This window comes from Acomys minous (assembly GCF_964271855.1).
Source record: "Acomys minous genome assembly, chromosome: 7".
Classification (NCBI taxonomy): Eukaryota; Metazoa; Chordata; class Mammalia; order Rodentia; family Muridae; genus Acomys; species Acomys minous.
In genome coordinates this window covers 69,587,157-69,608,942 of record NC_140488.1, presented here as the reverse complement: position 1 = coordinate 69,608,942, position 21,786 = coordinate 69,587,157, and the positions used below count along the sequence as shown (strand labels likewise).

The 21,786-nt window shown below is 37.1% G+C and overlaps 1 protein-coding gene across 3 annotated transcripts; it reads left to right on the top strand.

The window, feature by feature from the left end:
* The first annotated feature begins 4,383 nt into the window (after nt 1-4,383).
* On the top strand, nt 4,384-19,134 carry LPAR4 (lysophosphatidic acid receptor 4). Of its 3 annotated transcripts, none has more exons than XM_084789975.1 (3): nt 4,384-4,955; nt 8,014-8,107; nt 14,216-19,134. In XM_084789975.1, exon 3 carries the CDS (start codon nt 14,297-14,299, stop codon nt 15,407-15,409), a length of 1,113 nt encoding a protein of 370 aa, XP_084646101.1. In that variant the 5' UTR covers nt 4,384-4,955; nt 8,014-8,107; nt 14,216-14,296; the 3' UTR covers nt 15,410-19,134. The 3 variants fall into 3 exon arrangements, with proteins under 3 accessions (XP_084646101.1, XP_084646102.1, XP_084646103.1); XM_084789976.1 differs by lacking the exon at nt 4,384-4,955 and adding an exon at nt 5,000-5,105; XM_084789977.1 differs by lacking the exon at nt 4,384-4,955 and adding an exon at nt 5,012-5,105 and having other exon boundaries at nt 7,949-8,107.
* The last annotated feature ends 2,652 nt before the right edge of the window (nt 19,135-21,786 follow it).

Here is a 21,786-nt window from a genome sequence, read left to right as displayed (position 1 = left end):
TTTATATCTTATTTTCTATTTATAAGTACAAATACATTTATCATAAAAATCCATTTATTTTATTATGATATTTATATTAAAAATATATTTTCCTAATGCAGATATATTGATTCTAGTTCATATTTTGGTTATTATTTTAAGGTCTATTTTTTCTGTCATTTTACTTTCAACTTATTTACTTATTTTCTTATTTGTTTTAAAATCTAAAGTATGTGCCTTACAGTTGGCATCTAAGTAGATCTCTTTTAATCATTTCGTGATAAGGACTGACACTGTAGTTTAGGTTGGCCTGTACCTCACTATGTATTTCAAGCTGGCCTCAAACTTACGGCAAGTCTTCAACCTCAGTCTCTTGAGTGCTCAGAGAACAGCCATGTTATCATTTACACTTTTCCTAAGTGGCAAGGATTGAAGTAAGGTTTTTGCTTGCTGGACAAGTCCTGTTCTACTGAGCTATATCCTCAGCCTACATCTTGTCTTGCAATTCAGTCTCACAATCTGTCTACTTGCTTTGACTTTGCATTCAATCATGCTATTGCTGACATCTTTATATTTTTCCATGACATTTTGCCTTTTTAAAATATGTATTTTATAACCATTTTTGTCCTATATTTCTCTCATTGTCCAAAGGGGTAACTTTCTAGTGTACTTTTTTCATTTATCCCATTGATGATTTTTTAAATTATATTTTTCTTTTGTAGCTGTTCTGAGTTTTCCAATATATAGCTTATACTCAAATCTACTTCATATTTTTACTACACATAATTTTAGGTTACTTGAGTTTTGATTTGTAGGCCAATTTATTAGTATTGTTACATTAGTAACCTTTTATCTTCCCATCAACACCCTCCCCCTCCTTTACCTCACTGCTTACCACCATCTTTAAGAGTCAGTTGGAGGAGAAAAAAGATATCATTGGTTTTACCCACCTCTGAATGGTGTGAATCAAAGACCCAATGCCACTTAATAGGCAAGATGTGTCCCTAACTGTATGAGGGTGGTACAAACGTTATAAGGGGTACCCAACTGCTTTCTGATTGGATTTGAGGCCTGCTTAATGGAAAAGAACCCATGCCTTATAGTTAAATCTGGTTAAGAACACAGGTCTGAGGAACATATTACTATAATTTTAATTGACATAGCATCAGACTGCCTTCTATATATGTATGTTTATAATCATAGACAAATGGTACTCTCAGCCTTACTCAGAGAAGCCTGATGTCAGACAACAGTGAATGTCATAACTCATGACTGCCCAAGATGTTGAGAATAAGTAGCTTGATGGTTCATTTGTCAATAAGATGTTTACATCACACTAAGTCTCAGAAGGATGGAGAAGAATTGTGTAAGAGCCAGAAAATAGGGTGATGGGCTGTGAAATGTCATCCTCTAGACTCAACCCAACCATTGCAATTATGGCGTCAAAACTGTAGTTACCCTCATTGTCCCCCACACAAGGTGATCTCTGTCACTCATTAATCATGGAGAGGGGAATGGCTCACAGGACACCCACATTTTAGTGTTGAACTGTTGGCTGTTGATGGTTTCTGGAAGTATAATCATTTTTATTATTTGTGTACCCACTGCTGACCCCACCAGGTTCCAACAATTACCTACAAATCTATAGTCACTCAAAGGGCCCTGGTTAAACTCACTGTGTCTCAAAAGCAAACAAATAGACAGGAATTTGTGAAAGAGTTTTATAAAGAAAGTAGATAGAGGAAGGAGATGAGAGAAAGTGGGTGGGGAGAAAGTGAGATGGTCAAAGAACAAATTTAATCAATAAAAAATAAAAATAAAACTTTTATATTTGGGATTATTTAAAAGAAGTCAGCTAGTGACTTTAGCTATCATAACAGAACCTGAGAGCTTTTAAATTTTATTTTTAACACTTTTGAAAAGTTCTTTGAGCTACACTTTCTGTTTGTGAGATTTCTCAGTTACTAGTGAGCAGTTTGTGGCACAAAGGATATAATCCTGATATTGTTTCTGAACAAGATCAGACAGCTTGAATGCTTTGTCAAAGGAAAATGTGATTATGGTGATAAGGTAAAAATAACCAGAATTCAAAGAAAAATTAGTTGTTGTGTGGGTCTTGGCAAATTACTTCAACTCTTTGTACCTTATTTTTCCAGGTATAAAATAGGAAGAACAGTAATTACACCATGGAGTGTTCATAGAAATACCAATACATTCTTTAAATTATTTGCCTGGAATATATTTTGCCTAGGAAATGTTTTCTATTTTTATCATCATGATTATTATTACCTTGAAATGCTTCTATGCTCTACTAAGCATTCAAGACTGCCAGGCTTTTTGCTTAAAGTGTTTAAGAAGCTCATTTTTATATCTACTGACTTTGCTTCTAAGTAATAGGAACTTGTTAGTGATACTCAGTTATAGAGAAGAAAAACTCATCTGTTTGAGAAACAGCTAAGAGATGAAGGTGACCTAGTATGAAGGATGGGATGAAAACAAAATCTTGCAGAGACGTGCTAGCAAATCTTTTTCCTGTTCTTTTAAGGATGCAGTGTCTTAAATGAGCTGGTTGGGAATCTGACCTCTTGATCCCTTCCTCCCCTTGAAACAAAAGAAGACTGTATACAAAAGAATGGCTGTGCAAGTCTTTGTTTTCTGAAAGGTTTCAAGGTATTTGTGAAAAGTTGTGTGGCTAATTAATGGAAAGTTAGTAACGAATTGACACCCTTTGCCTAGAACACTGCTTGGGGTTTGTATAGGCAGTATGATTCTCTAAAGATTTTGAAAGTTACCAAAAACTGTTAGCTAGACTCTAATCCATAGGCATAGTTAAAATAGGTTGGTTCCATTTGTTCTGTTTCTAGGGAAACTAGCACAGTGTTGGGCTGCTAGCACTTGAGGGGAATTCACCCAGTCTTCTGATATTGCTGGTAGAAAAAAATTGATTTAGTTTTGGAGTGGGAAGGTCTTAAGCATCTGCCTGTTCTGATTTCTTTGTAAATTCCCAGTTGGAACTTAGTTCAATTTCAATTACTTCCGCCCACCCCCCATCCCCCCCCAAAAAAAACTGGTAAAAAGTTAACCATATACTTCCCCAGATTGGTTTGAAAGCACCTTTTCAGCTGCGTACTCTGTATGTCTTTTTGCCTTCAGCTAGAGAATGAAGCTCTATAGACGAGTGACTTCACTTTGAACTTTTTCAGCCTACCAAAAGCTGGTCCAGGCCCTGAGGAAGTGAGAAGACAACTTGGAGGAGACAGCTTGTAAAGTCATAGGGTGATGCTAATGAGAGAAATAAACTAGCCTGAGATAGGCTGAGGGGAACAGAAAGCAGGCCAGTGAGTGTGTGCGCGTGCGCGTGTAAGTTGTAGAAATAGGATTTTCCGAGTCAGTTACAGGTAGTAAGGCTAGTGTAAACTTCATAATGACTTGGGAACCCCAAAACAGGTCTGAAGAGAAAGTGAGGATAAGCATGAAGCATACCTTGTTTGGGACTTAGCTTATAACTATGTGGACTGAAGTTAGGAAGCAGAGAGAGCCCCCCCCCCCATTCCTCTGGGGGCATGATTCTGCCCAGAAAAAAGGAAACAACTTATCCCTGCCAAGGGGATTCATTCCTAAGTGGGGGCAGGGCGTTGCTGGTGGTGGTGGTGTTGGCAGTGTGTGGAGGTAGAGGAGAAAAGGATGCAGGGGGTGCTGGTAGTAGGGAAAGGCTAGCAATCTCTGTACAAGGGCTAAGTTTCCACAACAAACTCAGATCAGAGAGATGGAGGAAAAGAAAGAAAACTGGCGGGGGGCGGGGGGAGGCGGAGGCAGGCGGCGGAAGCAGTGTTGTTGACCAAGGACCAAGGCAGTTCATCTATATGATTAACAGCTTGTCTGGGGGAGATGTGGGGTCGAATTGAAGATAACTGCTTACTATGAACAGATTGCATCTGTACTATTTATTTTACTTTTAGTAAACCTCTGAAAATTTCATGGTAATTAGACTTCCTGCCATGCAGAGATTTAAGAGAAATGACTCTCCTTTTGCCACAGAGCACCCCTTGGATCATGTAGGGTGAGTGTTGTAGCTCTAGGACCTCAGCACACCTCCACCAGGTCTGGGGGCATTTTATCTGTCTTAAGTAAATGACTATGATACAGAGAGTGACAGAAATTTAATTTTGCATAGTGTAATAACCATGCATTTCCTGTTCTTTTTGCCTTTTTTCCTGCTCCCTGCTTAATTCTTACTAATATTGTCGGTCGTGATTGTTTTAAACAAGGAGCAAACATGGGCTGCTCCTCCCAGTTTGGAGTTTTGTCTCCTCCTCCTTCTCATTAGAATTGTAAGAGGGTAGCGGTCCTGCTGCAAAGACAGGCAGACAAGCTTTCTCTGTGAATTAATTGGTCAGGAAAGACACTTTTTATATTGTCAAGTGGCACTTAAGCCACTAATTCTTGACTGTGAAACTGCTTTTCCTGGGCAATGCTCTTTAAGGAAAAACTTCTTCAGTCCAGCGATTGGTGACTAAGGGAACTATGAAGCACAGGGGATTGGGCGGGATCTCGGCTCCTAATAATGCCTCCTTATCCAATGAAAAGCATTTCCTATTGAGACCCCCAAGAGTTCCCCCGGCGGCCCTCGGCTCCAGCAAGGACTTTGGGCCTTTTCTTGTGTCCTGTTTGTTAAAGGCATGCGGGCTTCAGCATTCAAGAGGGCTAGTCCTTAACAAAGGGAAAGAGATAAACGTAAATAAGCTCCCTGTGTCAGAATGAGCGTTTTGCAGTAAGGAGCTGCGGCAGCCCAGAGTCGGCTCCTTTGGGCTGGGCTAACCTTTCCCTGTTTTTTGTTGGTGTTTTTTTTTTTTTGGTTTTTTTTTTTATGGATAAAAATATGCACTTCCAAAGTGCGAGTTGCCCGTTTGCGTGTTTATTAGCTAATTATCTACAGGCATGAGCACATTCTGTCATCTAGCACACTCATTTTTGGGGTAAGTCTCTTTGAGAAAGATTTGATTTTGGCGTTTGGGGGTGGGGGATGGTGTAACAAACTTCAGTCGAAACATTGATGCTTTGAGTGTTTGGGAAAAGAAGTCAGACTTCAGCTCTGAAGTACTGAACAAGGATCATCGTGATGAATGGTAAAAACAGAACAAAACAAAACAAGAAATTCTATTGTTTTGGCAATAATATTGTTTCAGTGGAAGAGAGACCGGATTTTCAGGCTGTTGTTTCATGTAAACACAGTTCTAAAGAGCTGATTCAAAATCACAGGGTAGAAGAAGTTAGAAAGTATTTTGGCTAGCCTTATATTTCTTTGGTTTACAAAAGGTTGTGAGCTAACGTGGCTTTTATTATAATGAGGTTTTTTCGAGTAAAACTATACACTGCATGCCTTTGATGCTTAATTGATTTATGGAGAATGTGACATTTGCTATATTGAATAATTCATGAACTTGCCCATAAAGGAGGAATCATGATTCAATGAAAACTTATTTGTACCATAAATATAATTTTCGATTATATGTGAAATTAATTGCTATTTACCATATCAATGCAATACAATGGAACATCTTTAAACTCTCTTCTTGCATAGTCTGAATATTTTAAATATTTTTAGTGAAAAGACTTGTTGAATTAATTAGTAATGTATGTTAGGTAATTTCTGTTTTGGGAGGAAATGCAGCAATGTAATTTACCATGATTTCTGTGTGGGAAAAAGACCTTGAGGAGATGAAAAATTAGAGTATGGCAAAGTTTGATGGTGTTATTAATTTTGCTGCTTTACTAAATTATGTCATCTTTCTTTCTCCTTGAGTAACATAAAAAAATCAATAAAACCTTACAACCAGAATTACCTAGTGCCTTTACCACATACTTATTTTTCAGAACAAGATTCCAACAGCTTGCCCCATCAAAACTAGATTCTAAATCCCTTTGCCTTGTTGGAAATGAGAAGTTGCACTCTTGCAAAAGATGAGTTCAGCTGATAAGCCTCATGGCTTCTACATTCTAAAGCACCTCCTGCTGCCAATCAGAGAGAGCTGTGAATGCAAACCCCTTTGGAACAATCAGAGCAGCCTTTCAGAATGGGTGTTCTCAAAGTTAAAGAGGTCTGGGGAGATAGATGTCTCATCTCATAGCAACTCTCAGGCCAGGCTTAGACAAAGTTTGGTCTATTCAATTTCCTTTGTGGGAGAAAATGCACTGAGGTTTGCTGCCATTGCTGTGATTTGGTCACTGCCTTTTAGTCTGTCATCATATACAGTCTGTTCTGGGCCTTCTGGAGTGGGGAAGAGAAAAGCGTGCAATTGTTTGTGTTGGGACTGAAAATTGGGAACTTCATCAAAGGCCACTCAGCACTGAGAATCCAGTCTCAGTTTTTAGGGGATAAACAATTGATAAGAACAGTACAGAGGTAGTCTATTGATTCTGCAGAGTTATATGGAGTTCGATATTAGCACCATATGGTAATGGTAAGGGGCAAGGTGATCAGGTAGGACTAAAGAGCTGAGACCTCCAGAATTAAAGTTGATATGCCTGTTAAATAGACATTACAGAGGATGAGGCAATGAGGGAGGCTTTGGGATGTAAATGCCACATTGCTCTGTAATTCTAAGTAAGCTTCTGGCAGTAATTAATACTACTTATTTCTGACATTCAAATAAACATATCAATTATTGCATTAGGCCTAATAAAAATAATGACTCTTATTACAGGATTTTAGGATTTTTTTTTTGGTCATGACAAGCAGAAGCAGGTGAAAATAACTGACAGACAGGAACAGCCAGTGAAGATACTACCATGGCACCAGTTGAAGGCGTCTTTCAGTCAGTGCCAAATATGGAAAGTGAAGAGAAACTGAGGCCTAGAAAATAACTTCTGCTCACTGTCTCACAGTGCATTTGTGATGAGGACATTAAATCAATACCAGTTATGAAAATTCTAGGTACTTGACCTCCGAATTTTTCTGTATTCCAATTAAGACTACACCAAGAAGGAGGTCCATAAAAGAAAGAAATGCTTATATCTCATTTTTTATGGCAAGCCAAAACAATAATATTGATTTCATTTCAGGACTATTACTCTCTGGTGGACAATAAAAATCAATTCTCTTTAGTAATAAGGTGATCTCTGTGTATTTTATGTTGTTTAATGGTTTTATTTATTGTTTCTTATGTGACGAAAATCATTGCAAGAGAGTTGTTGGGCCATTGGCCAGCCTGCCTTGTTTTAGGCTAATGTTTGTTTAGAAGAAGATGGCTGTAAGAACAGTATCAGTTTGTACTAGTAGATAATTATGCTTTACAAGTACTACAATGAGTAGGAGACAAATGTAGGTGCTACTTGTAAGGATTCCAGTACGGTGCTATCTTGTTTTATATGAGCGTGCTGTACAGAGTTGTGATTTTCAATGTACATATATGCTATGTTAGGCATGTTTAAGAATCCTTAGGAAAACATGTGAGTTCTAGTAAGTATATAAATACCTAGTAGTGGAAGATTTTCTCATACAGTTCAGGGGGGAAAGAAGTTTAATGGGGTTGCAGGCTAGAGACAGGCAATGGAATCCTCACCTGTTGTCCCTGTCTTCCTTCCTTTTTCCTTTTGTCCAATCATAACAGTTGTTGCCAGAGGACAATAAAGGAAAAGGAAAAAACAACAGAAAACATACCAATATAACTTGAGACAACCAAAAAAATCTTTGTTCATTTATTTTTTTATGTGTATGAGTAGGAGTACTTTTATGCCTTTTGTCATTGATTATCTTTAAATGATTTTAAGTTATTCATTTAAATTTTAGGCTTCACTAAATATCGTGAATATTCACTAATAATATATGCCTGCAGCAATGATAGGGTTGGAGAATGACTTCTATCTTCAGTTGTAGTATAATGAAATAAAAATATTTATTATCATCTGAAAATAAGTTGGTTCTTACACACTCTGGCTTATATTATGTAATATTTTTTCTATCTTATAGTCTTGGCATACAGTTTATTGAGAAGCTGACTTTATGGAACGTTATTGTCACATTCTATTCCACAGAGCTCAATTGAGGAAATCTTGATCACCTGCCTCTAGAAAAATTGACCATCCGAGTCTAAGATAAAATTGGTGCCAGAATTTGGTTTGAACTAATGTAAGTACCGTTGTTCAGAGTTCACCTTTTTATTTTCATTTTATTCAATTCTTTTTGTAACAAGTGCTTCTACGTTATTACAGATCATGTGATTCAAAGTTCCAGAATAAATAGAGGAAGTAGAGGCATTCTGATTGTTTATTATGATCCAGGCAATTTTGTTGAAGATGAATGTTAATTCTTTGACTCAATTCTTCTTTGCCATTAACAGACAGATGATAGGTAGGTAGGTAGGTATGTAGATAGATAGATGGATAGATAGCTGCATAGATTCCAGGCATGCTTTTATTCATCTGATCAGTACTAGTATCCAAGCTTAGCAAATGAATTTGTGTTCAAACTGATTAATAATTGGTCTGTTTAGATACAGAGATAAATCTGAGTCCTGTTAGCATTTATAAGTCTTGCAGAATTTGGAAATGAGATCTTTCTGGAACACCCGATAATGTTCTGTACATGTCTGGGGCTTCTACTCAGATGAGATATTGAGTCTTAAGACTCTAGACAATTTCATCACATTAGATTGTGCAATTTCTCTGCAGTTTTCTGACTCTATAACTAGGTACTAGGGAACAGTCTGCTTTAGTAGCTCTGATGCAATCTTCTGGTCCCATCATATTGAGCACTAGACCCCAATATTCCCTGAGGGTTGGCCTGTGCCATCAGGTGAAGGGTTAGTTCTTTTGGCGAAAAATAAAAATATGAATTTAGCCACTGAAGGCGAGATCTGATCATATTGAAGCTTCTGCTCTTTCTTGATGTCTTCAAATTATCTAGTTTTCCATGGTGACAGAAATAACCTTAATTATCTCAGTGAAAACCAGGTTCTATTTTAAAATAGATGTTAACTGTTTCAAAAACATTGATGCACTTGCTATGCATCAATATTAACCAGTGCATAGGAACAGAAATTGGAACCAGGTGTGACCTATGCCTGTAACTTGGCCTATGTTGTTGCCATCAGGAATCTTATCTGTTAGCAACCACTTGTTTGAGAAGAAAAGCCTGGATGTAGTTCCCATTGCTCTAGCAGAATGATTTTGAATTTACTTTGATTTGCTGCTATACATTTCTATACTCAAGGACACAATAGACTTCAGCTTTCATAAGCTTTGACCAGAGCAGAAAAACCAAATGCTTTTTTTTTTTTTTTTTTTTTTTTGGTTTTTTGAGACAGGGTTTCTCTATGTAGCTTTGGCTGTCCTGGACTCGCTTTGTAGACCAGGCTGGCCTCGAACTCACCGTGATCCGCCTGCCTCTGCCTCCCGAGTGCTGGGATTAAAGGCGTGCGCCACCGCGCCCGGCTCCAAATGCTTTATAAAGGGATCACAAGCCCTCTAACTTGACCTAACCACATTAAGAACTGGAGCAAAATAAAACAATTTGAGTTGACTCCACCTTTGGAGATTTATTTTACTGGACTCTGGACTGTATTTGGCAGGGAACAAGGTGAGTCAAGGCTTTCTAGGGTATTGACATCTATAATATTGTTTTCAATAGAACTTCTGAAAGTTTAGCAGGTTATAAAGTAATCTAAATATTTAATAATCCTTATAGGGCCAAAAAGCATCTCCTCTTCATCTAGTGGTCCCTCAAATTTCAAACATGGTATATGTCATCAGAAAAAAGGGAAAAGAGGAAAAAATGAACATTATTATGAACTAGCTGAATGGGTACTAGTAGTCAAAAATTAAAAAAAATTGATGATCAGATTTTTATTTTTTATTGTATAAATATTTCATTATTGTCTAATAATTGCACAAAATAATTTCTCTGACATTTTCACGAATGTATATAACATTTTCTTTCTCTTCACTCCACCTTACCCACTCTCATATTTCTTCCCATTGAGCCTTACACTCTCTTTTTTAATTTTTACATTTTATTCTCTGTCTCTGTCTTTCTCTGTCTCTCTCTGTCTCTCTATCTCTGTTTCTCTCTCTCTCGTGTGTGTGTGTGTGTGTGTGCGCGCGCGCGCGCGCGCGTGTGTGTGTGTGTGTGTGTGTTGTGTTGCACATGCATGCACATCTGAATACCATGGTGTATATTGAAGTCAGGACTACTTGCAAGAGTCAGTTCCTTCCACCACATGGGGTCCCAGGAATTGAGCGCAGGTAGCCAAGTTTGGTTTTAAGTGCCTTAAGTGCCTTTATCTGCTAAGCCATCTTGCTGCCCCTTTGGATTTCATCTTGATCAACCTCCAGCTGACCTGAGTTCTAACCATTATCAATGCAAATATGTCTATCTAACCAACACTGATCCCTCTAGTTCACTATATTGGAATAATTGGTTATAAACATCTTCACAAAACAATAGTCTGATGTTTATAGTAGAAGATACAATTAAGTATGTAGGCCATTTTTCTTTCTTTATCTCTTTGAATACTCAAGTATTGACCTGTACATCTAGTGGACACTATGTTAAACATTTAGGAAAAAAGAAAACAGGCCCTGTTTCTTGAATATTTTTTATTCTTCATAGTCACCTCAAGGGGGAAATACTATTCTCATGTTTAAAAACTGGAGCTCTGTGTGGGATATTCAGTGCGGGCACCTTTCAGCATTGTTCTGTTATGAATAAATTGTGTAATTAAGGGTTCAGACCCAAGGGGGAATTTTTAAAAGGTTAACAGAAGAATGCATTTCTAATTCAAAGTTAGAGATACCAAGAAAGACAGATAGAGACTTCTAGGCATGGGTGAGAGGAACAGACTTTGATGTTTCTTTGTGGTAGGGCTGGAGCTGGCAAGCTCAGCAAACTACTCATAAGCCCTGTTGAATCTTCCTACCTTCAGCTGTGAGGCTCCGTGGTAATGTTTATTCAGGAAAGAGAAAACAGTATAGCCAAGTTACAGAGTGAACTGGTGTCTGAGTCAGAAATAGATTTTTCTGCTTCCAGTGCTGTGTTAAGACCCGACACCACACCCTCCCTGCTAGACAGCAAAGGTGGTGTGTGTTCAAGCAAGGAGGACCTATGAATAGGACCATAGTGGCAGTTATCCCATGCCCTCTCTTTAGGAGTGAGAGTGTACTGCTTTCTTGTCTGTGGGCCTCTCTCTCCCATAAGGTTTTGATTACCCATCACAACAGAGTAGACTGTCTGCCTGCTGTGGGTATAATGTGTATATTTTGGGGCATACAAAACTGAACTATGGTGATGCATTAATCGATGTGATTTAATCACCTTATATTGCATCAATGTAAATAGGTATCGATTAATTTATAAATCACATTGCACTCCATAAATATAAAATTTAAAATAATGTGAATTAAATAAAATAACATGATTGTATTTCTGGAAAAAATGAATGTAAAAGTAGGATACAAAACTCACCAATTCAGAATACTCATCTAGGAAAGTATAAAATAAGACATAGCCAGGGAGCTAGTGTCACTCTGGCCATAGACATAATGAGGGGATAAAGCTGGAGGGGACTCTGGGAAGAGGTGAGAAGCCTTCTTTTTTTCTTTACCAAGTAAAGAAAATTTCCTGGCAGTGCTTATTGTATAAGGTAGATGCAAGAGATCATGAATGAAATCTCATTTTAATGTTCGGTCTTATAGCCTTATAAATGTATATGACTATGTTAATGGGAAATTATTTCTTTTGCTGTCTTCTTGATTTCTTCCAGCAATGAATTTTTAAAATGTAGATAGTGTTTTTTGTGTACATGACTCTTCTGGACTAATCGATAATACCAGTATTAAAACAGTAGATGAAGTGACTCAAGAGATTGAGAAGTTTAGCATTATTTTTTTCTACCACTACATTGGTGAACAGAAACAACAAAAACTTGTGTCTGTAGCTATGAGCACCATTGACTGAGGCTTTTGAGGTTCTTTCTGTTTCAGCTGATTAGCTTCTGTGTCCTTTAAATACAGCAATTGGAAACTATTCTTTCATCTGGCAAACATGGAAAGGATAAGGCAAAGTAGTAAAGATGGAACTAGAGGAACCCTTCTCAAGACTCTTAGTACAAAGTAGATGGTCCAGAAAAGTCCCATTTCCTAACCTCTTTTTCCCTTCTTTCTCTCCATACCTCCTTTTATCTTTTTTGGGCATGTTCTTTATCATCTTATCTCTGATTTTCCCGCCTATTTTTATTTATTCCTTATCCAGACCATCTCTGTTAGACTTTACTTTGTCAAGGTCCCCACTATACTTTGCTTTTGTACCTCAAGGTTGTTTTGGGGAAAGGTTGAGCTGGCTCTATGTGATGAAATGGTCAAGAAGGGATGTGATTTTAGGTGAGTGACTTCATAAAGACTTACTGAATGATAGTTCAGGATAGCAAGTTCCAATTGAAACTGGGACACTATTAAAATGATAGCCCCATGTGTTTACTCAGTATTGTGGGAGACATCTCTCCCTCTGGGTACTGCAGTGAGTGACTTTCTCAAGCTGAGTATGTTTTTCTCAAGTCAGAGCCTTGAGGTGACTTCAGTCCTCCATGTTTCTAGCAGGATTCTCCTTTACTCTCTTCTTTAATACATACAGAGGTCTGTTGACTTGTTTCCTTGGTGCCTAGAAGGGAAGAGTGAAGAGGAAATCAATTCAGAAAACAGCCATTTGTATTTTACAACATAACCATGTGAAAACCCATTACAGGCTGTGTCAGGGAACAAAGGCCACTTTCATTTCATATCCCTAGAATCATTCAACAGCTACTTAATCCACCATGGATTATAGGACACATTTGAAAGACAAACTAGCCAATGGAGAAAGTTGGTAGCTATTAACCTAGGAGAAGGTTGGTAAAATTTCTACATGTGTCTTCAAACCCTGTTGACCTCTAAATATTTAGGCTGACAATTGAGTTAATGGCTACCACATATATAAACTGTGTTGGAAAGAAAGCCTCTAGATGGCCAGATCAGATTTTGTACAGTGAGATATAAGGAGGCTGTTCTGGTTGTGCTCAACTTTGACATCTCATTTGGAAACTTTTGTTGTTGACACTGAGACAGGGTCTGAAGATGTAGTCTAATCTGACCTAGGAGTCACTCTGTAGCCCAAGCCGGGCTCAAACGAGAATTCTCCTGCCTAGGCCTAAGTGTCTGAGATGATAGGCATGATCCACCACACCCAACTGTCATTTGCGTTTGATGAGAAAAGCTGATATTGACCAGGTCCATTTTAGCAGATGAAGGCATGGATACAGCTGATGGGACAAGAGTGGATGAAGAAAAGGAACATATATATGCTAGGCTAAGGGTATAGCCTAAGAGAGAGAATCATGTAGTGACGGAAGGAAATGAGTAGTTGGATATTTTAATCTCTTCAGAATGGCCATGTAATGTAACACAATGAAGGAATGCACTTATTTTTTAACCTTTGAAAAAATTTCAGACAATATATTTTGCTCATATTTCTTTCCTCCTCCCGGTTCCTCCCCAATTCCCACCCCTAAACACCTAACTTCATATTTCTTCTCTTTTATAAAAACATACAGAATTCATTTTGTGTTGGAATCAAGCAATAAAAAAATCTTAGCTAACAGATTTAATTAACTCAGGGATCATGTCTTCTGAGATTCTGCTTTACAATTAAAAGTTAAACCAATATATTGCTTTAGTGGATTATTGATAACTTTTTAGAGCATGCACAAGAAGCTTTATATCTACATGCTGTCTTATACAATAGAGTTCATAATCAGACAAGGTATTTTAATAATATTGGGGAGTAACATTTGAGTAACTTGAAAAATTTATGGTTTAGGAGCCAAAGATGTGATTTGTAATCTTGAATTATCATTCAAATCCTCTTCCAATTCCAATATATTTTGAAAGTTGATAGCGGGGATCTACAAATTCCACATTAGCAGCACCTTAGCTATTAAGTATTCTTTGATTTTTCCCCCTTGAATAATATATACTTTATTCATATTCTTTGCAATTCTGTGTTTACTGTATTGTGTGATCTCTCCCATTTCTTCAATATATCCTTTGTAGTAGAATGAAGATGTGGTAGATCATCAAAAAGTACTTGTCAGGTCAAATAGAGTGCATATATTTTCTTGCCTGGATGGATGGGCAGAATATATTTTATTCCATAGAAATTTTGGAGGAAAGGCAGATTTGGTGACTCATTTTGTCTTGTCTCTCATAGGAAGAAAACATTCTCTACTGGTCCCTAGTGTCAAGAGTGGTGAACACCTGCAGCTAGCAGGCTTTCTGGGAAAAAAAATCCATGGGTGACAGAAGATTTATTGACTTCCAATTCCAAGATTTAAATTCAAGTCTCAGACCCAGGTTGGGCAATGCAACTGCCAATAATACTTGCATTGTTGATGATTCCTTCAAGTATAATTTAAATGGTGCTGTCTATAGTGTTGTGTTTATCCTGGGTCTAATAACCAACAGTGCCTCCCTGTTTGTCTTCTGCTTCCGCATGAAAATGAGAAGTGAGACCGCTATTTTCATCACCAATCTGGCCCTCTCTGATTTGCTTTTTGTCTGTACCCTACCTTTCAAAATATTTTACAACTTTAATCGCCACTGGCCTTTTGGTGACACCCTCTGTAAGATCTCAGGGACTGCATTCCTCACCAACATCTATGGAAGCATGCTCTTCCTTACTTGCATCAGTGTGGATCGTTTCCTAGCCATTGTTTATCCCTTCCGATCTCGTACCATTAGGACCAGGAGGAATTCTGCCATTGTGTGTGCTGGAGTCTGGATCCTAGTCCTCAGTGGTGGTATTTCAGCCTCTTTGTTTTCCACCACTAACGTCAACAATGCGACCACTACTTGCTTTGAAGGCTTCTCCAAACGTGTCTGGAAGACGTATCTGTCCAAAATCACCATATTCATTGAAGTTGTCGGCTTCATCATTCCTCTGATATTGAATGTTTCCTGCTCTTCTGTGGTGCTGAGAACACTCCGAAAACCGGCAACATTGTCTCAAATTGGAACCAATAAGAAGAAAGTGTTGAAGATGATCACAGTGCATATGGCAGTTTTTGTGGTGTGCTTTGTACCGTACAACTCTGTTCTCTTTTTATATGCTTTGGTACGTTCTCAAGCCATTACTAATTGTTTATTGGAAAGGTTTGCAAAGATTATGTACCCAATCACCTTGTGCCTTGCAACTCTGAATTGTTGCTTTGATCCTTTTATCTACTATTTCACCCTTGAATCCTTTCAGAAATCCTTCTATATCAATACACATATAAGAATGGAGTCCCTGTTTAAGACTGAGACACCTCTGACCCCAAAGCCTTCCCTTCCAGCTATTCAAGAGGAAGTTAGTGATCAAACAACAAATAATGGTGGTGAATTAATGATAGAATCCACTTTCTAGGTACGAGAATTGTCTTTCAGGTTCAGCTACAGTGTCTCCTATGATTTTTTCCTATGCTATAAATAAGAGAAACAAATTGAAGCTAATGATACTGAGAATAAAGTACCAAATGCAGTCAGATACATTGTTTGAACACTTATTGTACATATTCTGTTTTGTTCAGTAATTATAGGTCAAGTCTAATTACAGCAACCAAAACAGATCATCAAACTCTTCTGTTGAGTTGAATTTTCATTACATAAATGGCCAGTGGTCTTGACTTTTAGTGATGTGGGGGTTACTTTAAAACTTAAAAAGGCATTCCAGTAATTTTGGTAATTGGGTTGGGCCTATAAGTATAGAACAAATTCAGGGATTATTTAAAAATATTTGTGTTACTACTGATGTATGCTAGTACTTTTTCCCTTTTATGAATTATTCAATTTATTTTACTAAAAGAACTTATTTTTACCTAATGTTAATAAGACATATTGAGAAAGAGAAATGTGTTGAATTTAAAAGAATTGGCAAATTTTATCTAGAATTTGAAAACAAAAATAAAATGTTTGAATGAATATGGGTGGGAAAATTTAGAATGTAGATAACATTTACACACCTATAACCACAGTTAGTGTCATCTTTTAAAACATTCTTTTTGAAAACAATACTAGATTTTCATATGAAATTGTTAAACCTGAAAGCTGCTACATGTGCCTGGCAGGTGCAAAATGGAAAAATCATAAAATTACAGTGTCAATTAAAAAACTTTACCCAACCCTCTATTATTTCTTAATACTTTCACTTATCCTTTATGGGGGTGGGGCCTGGTTGTAGAAAATATTTATTCTTCATATTAAGTGTTGGGACACAGTACAGCCAGAGAGCTACATTTGTGCCCAGGTCAGGAGCAAATTGAAAAGAGAAGTGAACAAAATAATAGCAAAATATCTTATAGCTTGTAATAGTAGTTCTTGAGGTTGGGATTAGATAGCTGTAACTTTGAAATGCATATTCTTTTTTTTTTTCTGTAAAAATTTGGAGCGCATTGTAGCCAAGGTGCTACTAAGTATGTGCTCAGGTCAGGAGCATATTGAAAAACATGTGTACATTAAACGAAAAAGAAAAAAAGAATTAACAAAAAAACTCACAAAACTAGAAAAGGGAAAAAAAATAACAAAAAAATAGTTCCTAACATGTTCATTACTGTTTTATTACTTTTGAAGTTCTATAAACTTAAAAATACTATGTCATTTTAATAAACTTTTAGCGTAATTCGATTAGAAATCTGCTAAAATTGTGTCTGGAACAGGATTGAATTAGAGAAAAATGCATACTTTCCAAAACAAACCCTTATAAAACAAATAAAACAAGCACCTCCGAATTTAGGCCACCCATTCATATGCATCTATAGCATTTCCAAATACTACAAATTTCAAATGATGCATGCCTTGGATTAAAATATGCCTAAGAAACCGCTAAACTGGCACCAAGTTTAAGAGGAATGAATAAAAACACTATTTTAAAATTTATAAAAGGAGAAGAATCCTTTTTGTAACTCACTTAACAGGAACAAAAAGAAGTCTTCACCATGCTAACTTTTCTGATGTACCTTAAATGTGCATCAGTCTGCTTAAAAAATACTTAGAAAATGTGGCAATTTTAAGAATGCCCAGAGTTTTCAATTAAACTTCCAGAAATAATGCATTTTGTATATTGCTGAACTTGTGCCAGAGAGTGGTTAAAATAAAAACCACAAAACAATGATGAAATGTTAAAAAATCCAAAACAATGAGCAAATTCTTGAAATTCCTTAATCTGTTTTTCTTTCTGGTGATATGTAGGCTTAAAAATAAAAAAAAAAAAATAAAGTAAAAATCAGTGAGAACAATGCAGCTTTAAAGACAGCTGAATTTGGGCTTGGGTTAGGAACTAACTGAAAAAAAGTTGCTAAAACAATAGAACAATAGTAAAAATGAATTCATGATTTAAACTACTAAAAATAACTATGCATTATATTGTCTTGTTAAGAAAGGTAGTAGTTAGACTACATAAGGTTGTAGGCTCAGTTAGACAAAAGTAGGCTAAGTTAGATGAAGTTCAGTTGTTAGGTTAATATCGTTAGATCAGTTAGATCAAATTAGTAATTAAAGAATAAAGAACTTGTTTTCTTCAATATTTTTCTTTTCTTTTTTTGTAATATTGAACTATATGTGAACTCTTTGTACTCTTAGTTGTTAAATTTAGGGAATTTTAGGATTATGGTATCAAATCATTGAATTGGATATTAACTGAATTGACATAAAATACATCTTAAGATCATTTTCCTTTTGTATAGTTTTCACGTTTCTTATTGCTTACTCTTTCATTGTTCACTTTATTTTGCTTAATTTTCATTTTTATATTTAATATAATTTGCTAGTAATAAAAATGGTGATGTGAATAATGTAACCAACAAATTGTAATGTATACTTAAATATAAAGTTGAGTTTATTTTACATTTATAAGCACAGGTAATCCTTCAGCTGTAATTACAACTTTCATTTAAATGTTTATTAAATGTAATAAAACACATTTAGATTATTAAGCTATTATACTTTGGTCAACTATGCATTTATTTAATTCTCTGTTCTTAGGGCACCCAAAGATAATCTATCCTTTATCTTTCCATCCTTTAAGAAAGAACTTATTAAAAATATTTTCTAATTACCTCCTAGACCAAGTCCTTAGAAATCATGATGACAGAAGCTATTTGTTTCCCCATGGCTTTAATGCCCTTCAATATTTAACTTACAGAAATATTGCTTCTGCCTGATAAAACGATAAACAAAACTGTTAACACAGTGGCAATGGGTTGTGAATGACCTCCTTTCCTTTGTCTCCTATTGGTTTTATTCCTTCTGTCAGGGTTCATCTTAGAAAGGGCATCCGACTAAATGCAGAGGACTGTAAAAATTGTGCCAGTGAGGTTGTGATGGAGAGAAGTGACTGCTGCAGTAAATAGTAAGTCACCTATCAGCCTCTGCCTCCCTTGTTTCATGGTATGGCCTCAATAGCACACCTTCCTTTTTTTTAAAATTTTCTCTTTTTCACCAAAGAAAGAAACATTTTTAATATAAGCATGAACTGTACAGATTAAGGTATTTAACTACCTACATTGTAATAACATGCAGAGGTATTAGAGTGATTGAAAGAGAATACAATAGAGTAGATTCCTATGATGGGCCATATTCCAATCATAATCATAGGCACACACATGCCCAGCAGCAATGGCTTTTCAAGTTCTTTCATTGAGAATCCTGAGAAGCACTACATTCAGAGAGAGGAGTGCAAGCTGGTATTTTTCAGGCAAGTCAAAACTCTCAAATTCTAGAGGTTTGGGGTGAAGGAATTTTTATATATCTGACTAGGTGCCATCAAATACAGCAACAGAGAGTTTTCGTTTTTACAATCTCCATGATCATTTTTGGCAGAGAAAGCTAGAGCTGCCACACAATCCAGCTCTACCATTCACAGGTATATAACTGAAGGCACCTAAGTCTGCATCCAGCAGATGGCCTGTGCACTCAGCTTCATCGTGATGTTATGAACAATAACAAATGTTTGTTTGAAGTTGCTTATGAAGTTCTGGGCAGCTGTTGTTCAAAATCTGTACTGAGTCTGTATACATTGAGTGTTTATGCCTCAGCAAAAGTGTCCTTTCTGAGAAGTATCTGAATGCTAGATAACTCAGTGCTATAATAAAGAGACTTGGGCTAAAAATCCAAATTTTTATTTTTTATACTCAGATCTCCTATTCATTTAGGCAAATCGTTCCTTCCCTTTGTGTCTGAATTCATCTGTTCTTAAAAGGATCAGGCTGGACTCAGTCACTTCCGAGTCCCTTATGGTTCTAGCACTGAAACTCTGAGCTCATGCATGCTGAGCCAGACTAATGGTGCTAACTAGTGGGGTACATAGGTTGTGGTGTTCACTGCATGGTAGACATTATATGAAGCACTGTGAGGGTGGCCACTTTCTCAGGTTAGAAAATTGTGACTCTGAAGGCTTTCGTGGGACATGCCCCTTGGGCTAATATGCAGATATAAGTGAGTATATACCATTTGAGTCTTTCTGCTTCTGGGTTAACTCACTCATTATGATCATTTCTAGCTCAATCCATTTATCCACAAATTTTGCGAATTCCTTGTTTTTAATAGCTGAATAGTATTCCATAGTGTATATGTACCACAGTTTCTTTATCAATTCTTCTATTGAGGAACACTTAGGCTGTTTTCATGTTCTGGCTATTATGAATAAGGCTGCTACGAACATGGTTGAGCAAACTGAGACAGAGGGGAGGACATTCTATTGGGACTCTAGATGAGAGAAGCATGGGAGAATGGTAAAGTAGAAGGATCCAGAGGGTCCTAGAAGCCTACAAGTAGAACATTATGATAGGCAGATTTGGGCCCAGGGGTCCCACTCAAACTAAGGCACCAGCCAAGGACAATACAGGCGGTAAACCTTAAACCCCTACCCAGATCTAGCCAATGGACAGAACACTCTCCACAGTAGAGTGGAGAGTGGGGTATGACTTTCACACGAACTCTGGTGCCTCACCTTTGACCATGTCCCCTGGAGGGGGAGACCTGGTGGCAATCAGAGGAAGGACAGCAGGCTACCAAGAAGAGACTTGATACCCTATGAGCATATACAGGGGGAGGTAATCCCCCTCAGGAACAGTCATAGGGGAGGGGAATAAGGGGAAAATGGGAGGGAGGGAAGAATGGGAGGATACAAGGGATGGGATAACCATTGAGATGTAACAAGAATAAAGTAATAAAGGAGAAAAAAATAAATAAAAGAAAAAAGAAAAAAAAAAGAAGAAAATTGTGACTCTGAAGGGTCTTACACTAAGCATAGGGCTAGTAAGGCAGAGTCTGGATTGACCAGACTCTGTGTGTGAGTTAAGCATGCACTTTATATTCATCCATAACTATGGGTTTTAAGGAACATTCTTTTATTCTCTCAGACAACACAGGTCAACTGTAATTTCCCCTCCCTCCTCTCCTCTCCCAGTCACCCTGCCCTTCACATCCCCTCTCCTCCGTATCCACTTCACCATTTCAATCAATAAAGGAGCAGGCCTCCCAGGAATATTCACCAGACGTGGTACAACAAGTTATAAGAAGACCAGGCACAGTCCCTCATATCAAGGCATGTGTTGTCAGAGAGAATAAAAGAATGTTCCTTAAAATCCATAGCTATAAAAGGTCCCAAGCACAGGCAAAAGAGTCAGATACAACTCCCCCCCCCACTCCCATTGCTGGGAGTCCCACAAAAACATCAAGCTACGCAACCATAATATATATGCAGAAGACCTAGCCAAACCCATGCAGGCTCTGAGATTGCCACTTCGGGAACGTGTGGGTATTTTGCTTTTGTTCTTTTTATGGCAGGGTCTCACTATGTATTCCATGCTGGCCTCAAACTCAGTCTTTTTGTTTCCACCTTCCAAATGTCAGAATTATAGGTATGTGCCATCATGTTCAACAGAAGGAAGTTTTTAACGATGCAATTTTAGCCATTAAGAAGAGGGATAAAAGTCACTCCAACTTATTTTGAAAATATTTCACAAAATGGATGCTCATTCCTTCTTTATACATGAGGCCAAAATAAGTTTGAATAGTCCTAACAATATTAATACATACATTTAAATGTCTACCTATGTCTGAAAGTAGCATATACAGAATTCTGAATGTATTCATTGATATTTTTATTGCTATTTAAGAAAAATTAAGCATTATGAACCCAAGTAACTTGCCCTATGGTGCAATTAATACATGGGGAGAGCAGGACCTGAACAGGAGCAGGACCTTAGGAACTGTTGGATTTGAAGCCTGATAGGCATGCAGAGAGGTTTTCTAATAGAAAATAAAACAGCTAAGATTTATGGAATGCATACACACATCAGGTTCTGTCTTAAATATATTATCTGTGTTAAACTTTACCACAGCATTAGGAAGTTAGTGCTTTTCCTCCCAACATAATATTTTATTGATTATTTGGAACTTCAAATAATGCACCCTGATCACACTTCCCAGTCTTACACTATTTTAATTTTCTTCTTAGTGTTCCCTGAAACCCCCTCCCTTTCTCTCTGATATTCTTTTTCATTGGTTGCCTATGCAACTTTTCCAATAAAATGTAAACTCCATGAGGGAAACCAAGTTTTCCATTTTTACTACAGTATCCAGTACTAGTAATGCTTAAGTCATGTGTTTGAAATGAATAGAAATGGAAATTCTAGAAGTCAGGTCTCTCAGATGTTAGAACCCTTGCTACACACTCTGTTGCCTTTCAGTTTATCCCATGACTCTTCTTTTTTCCTTCTGAGTGTAACATCATTTCCAGTTCCT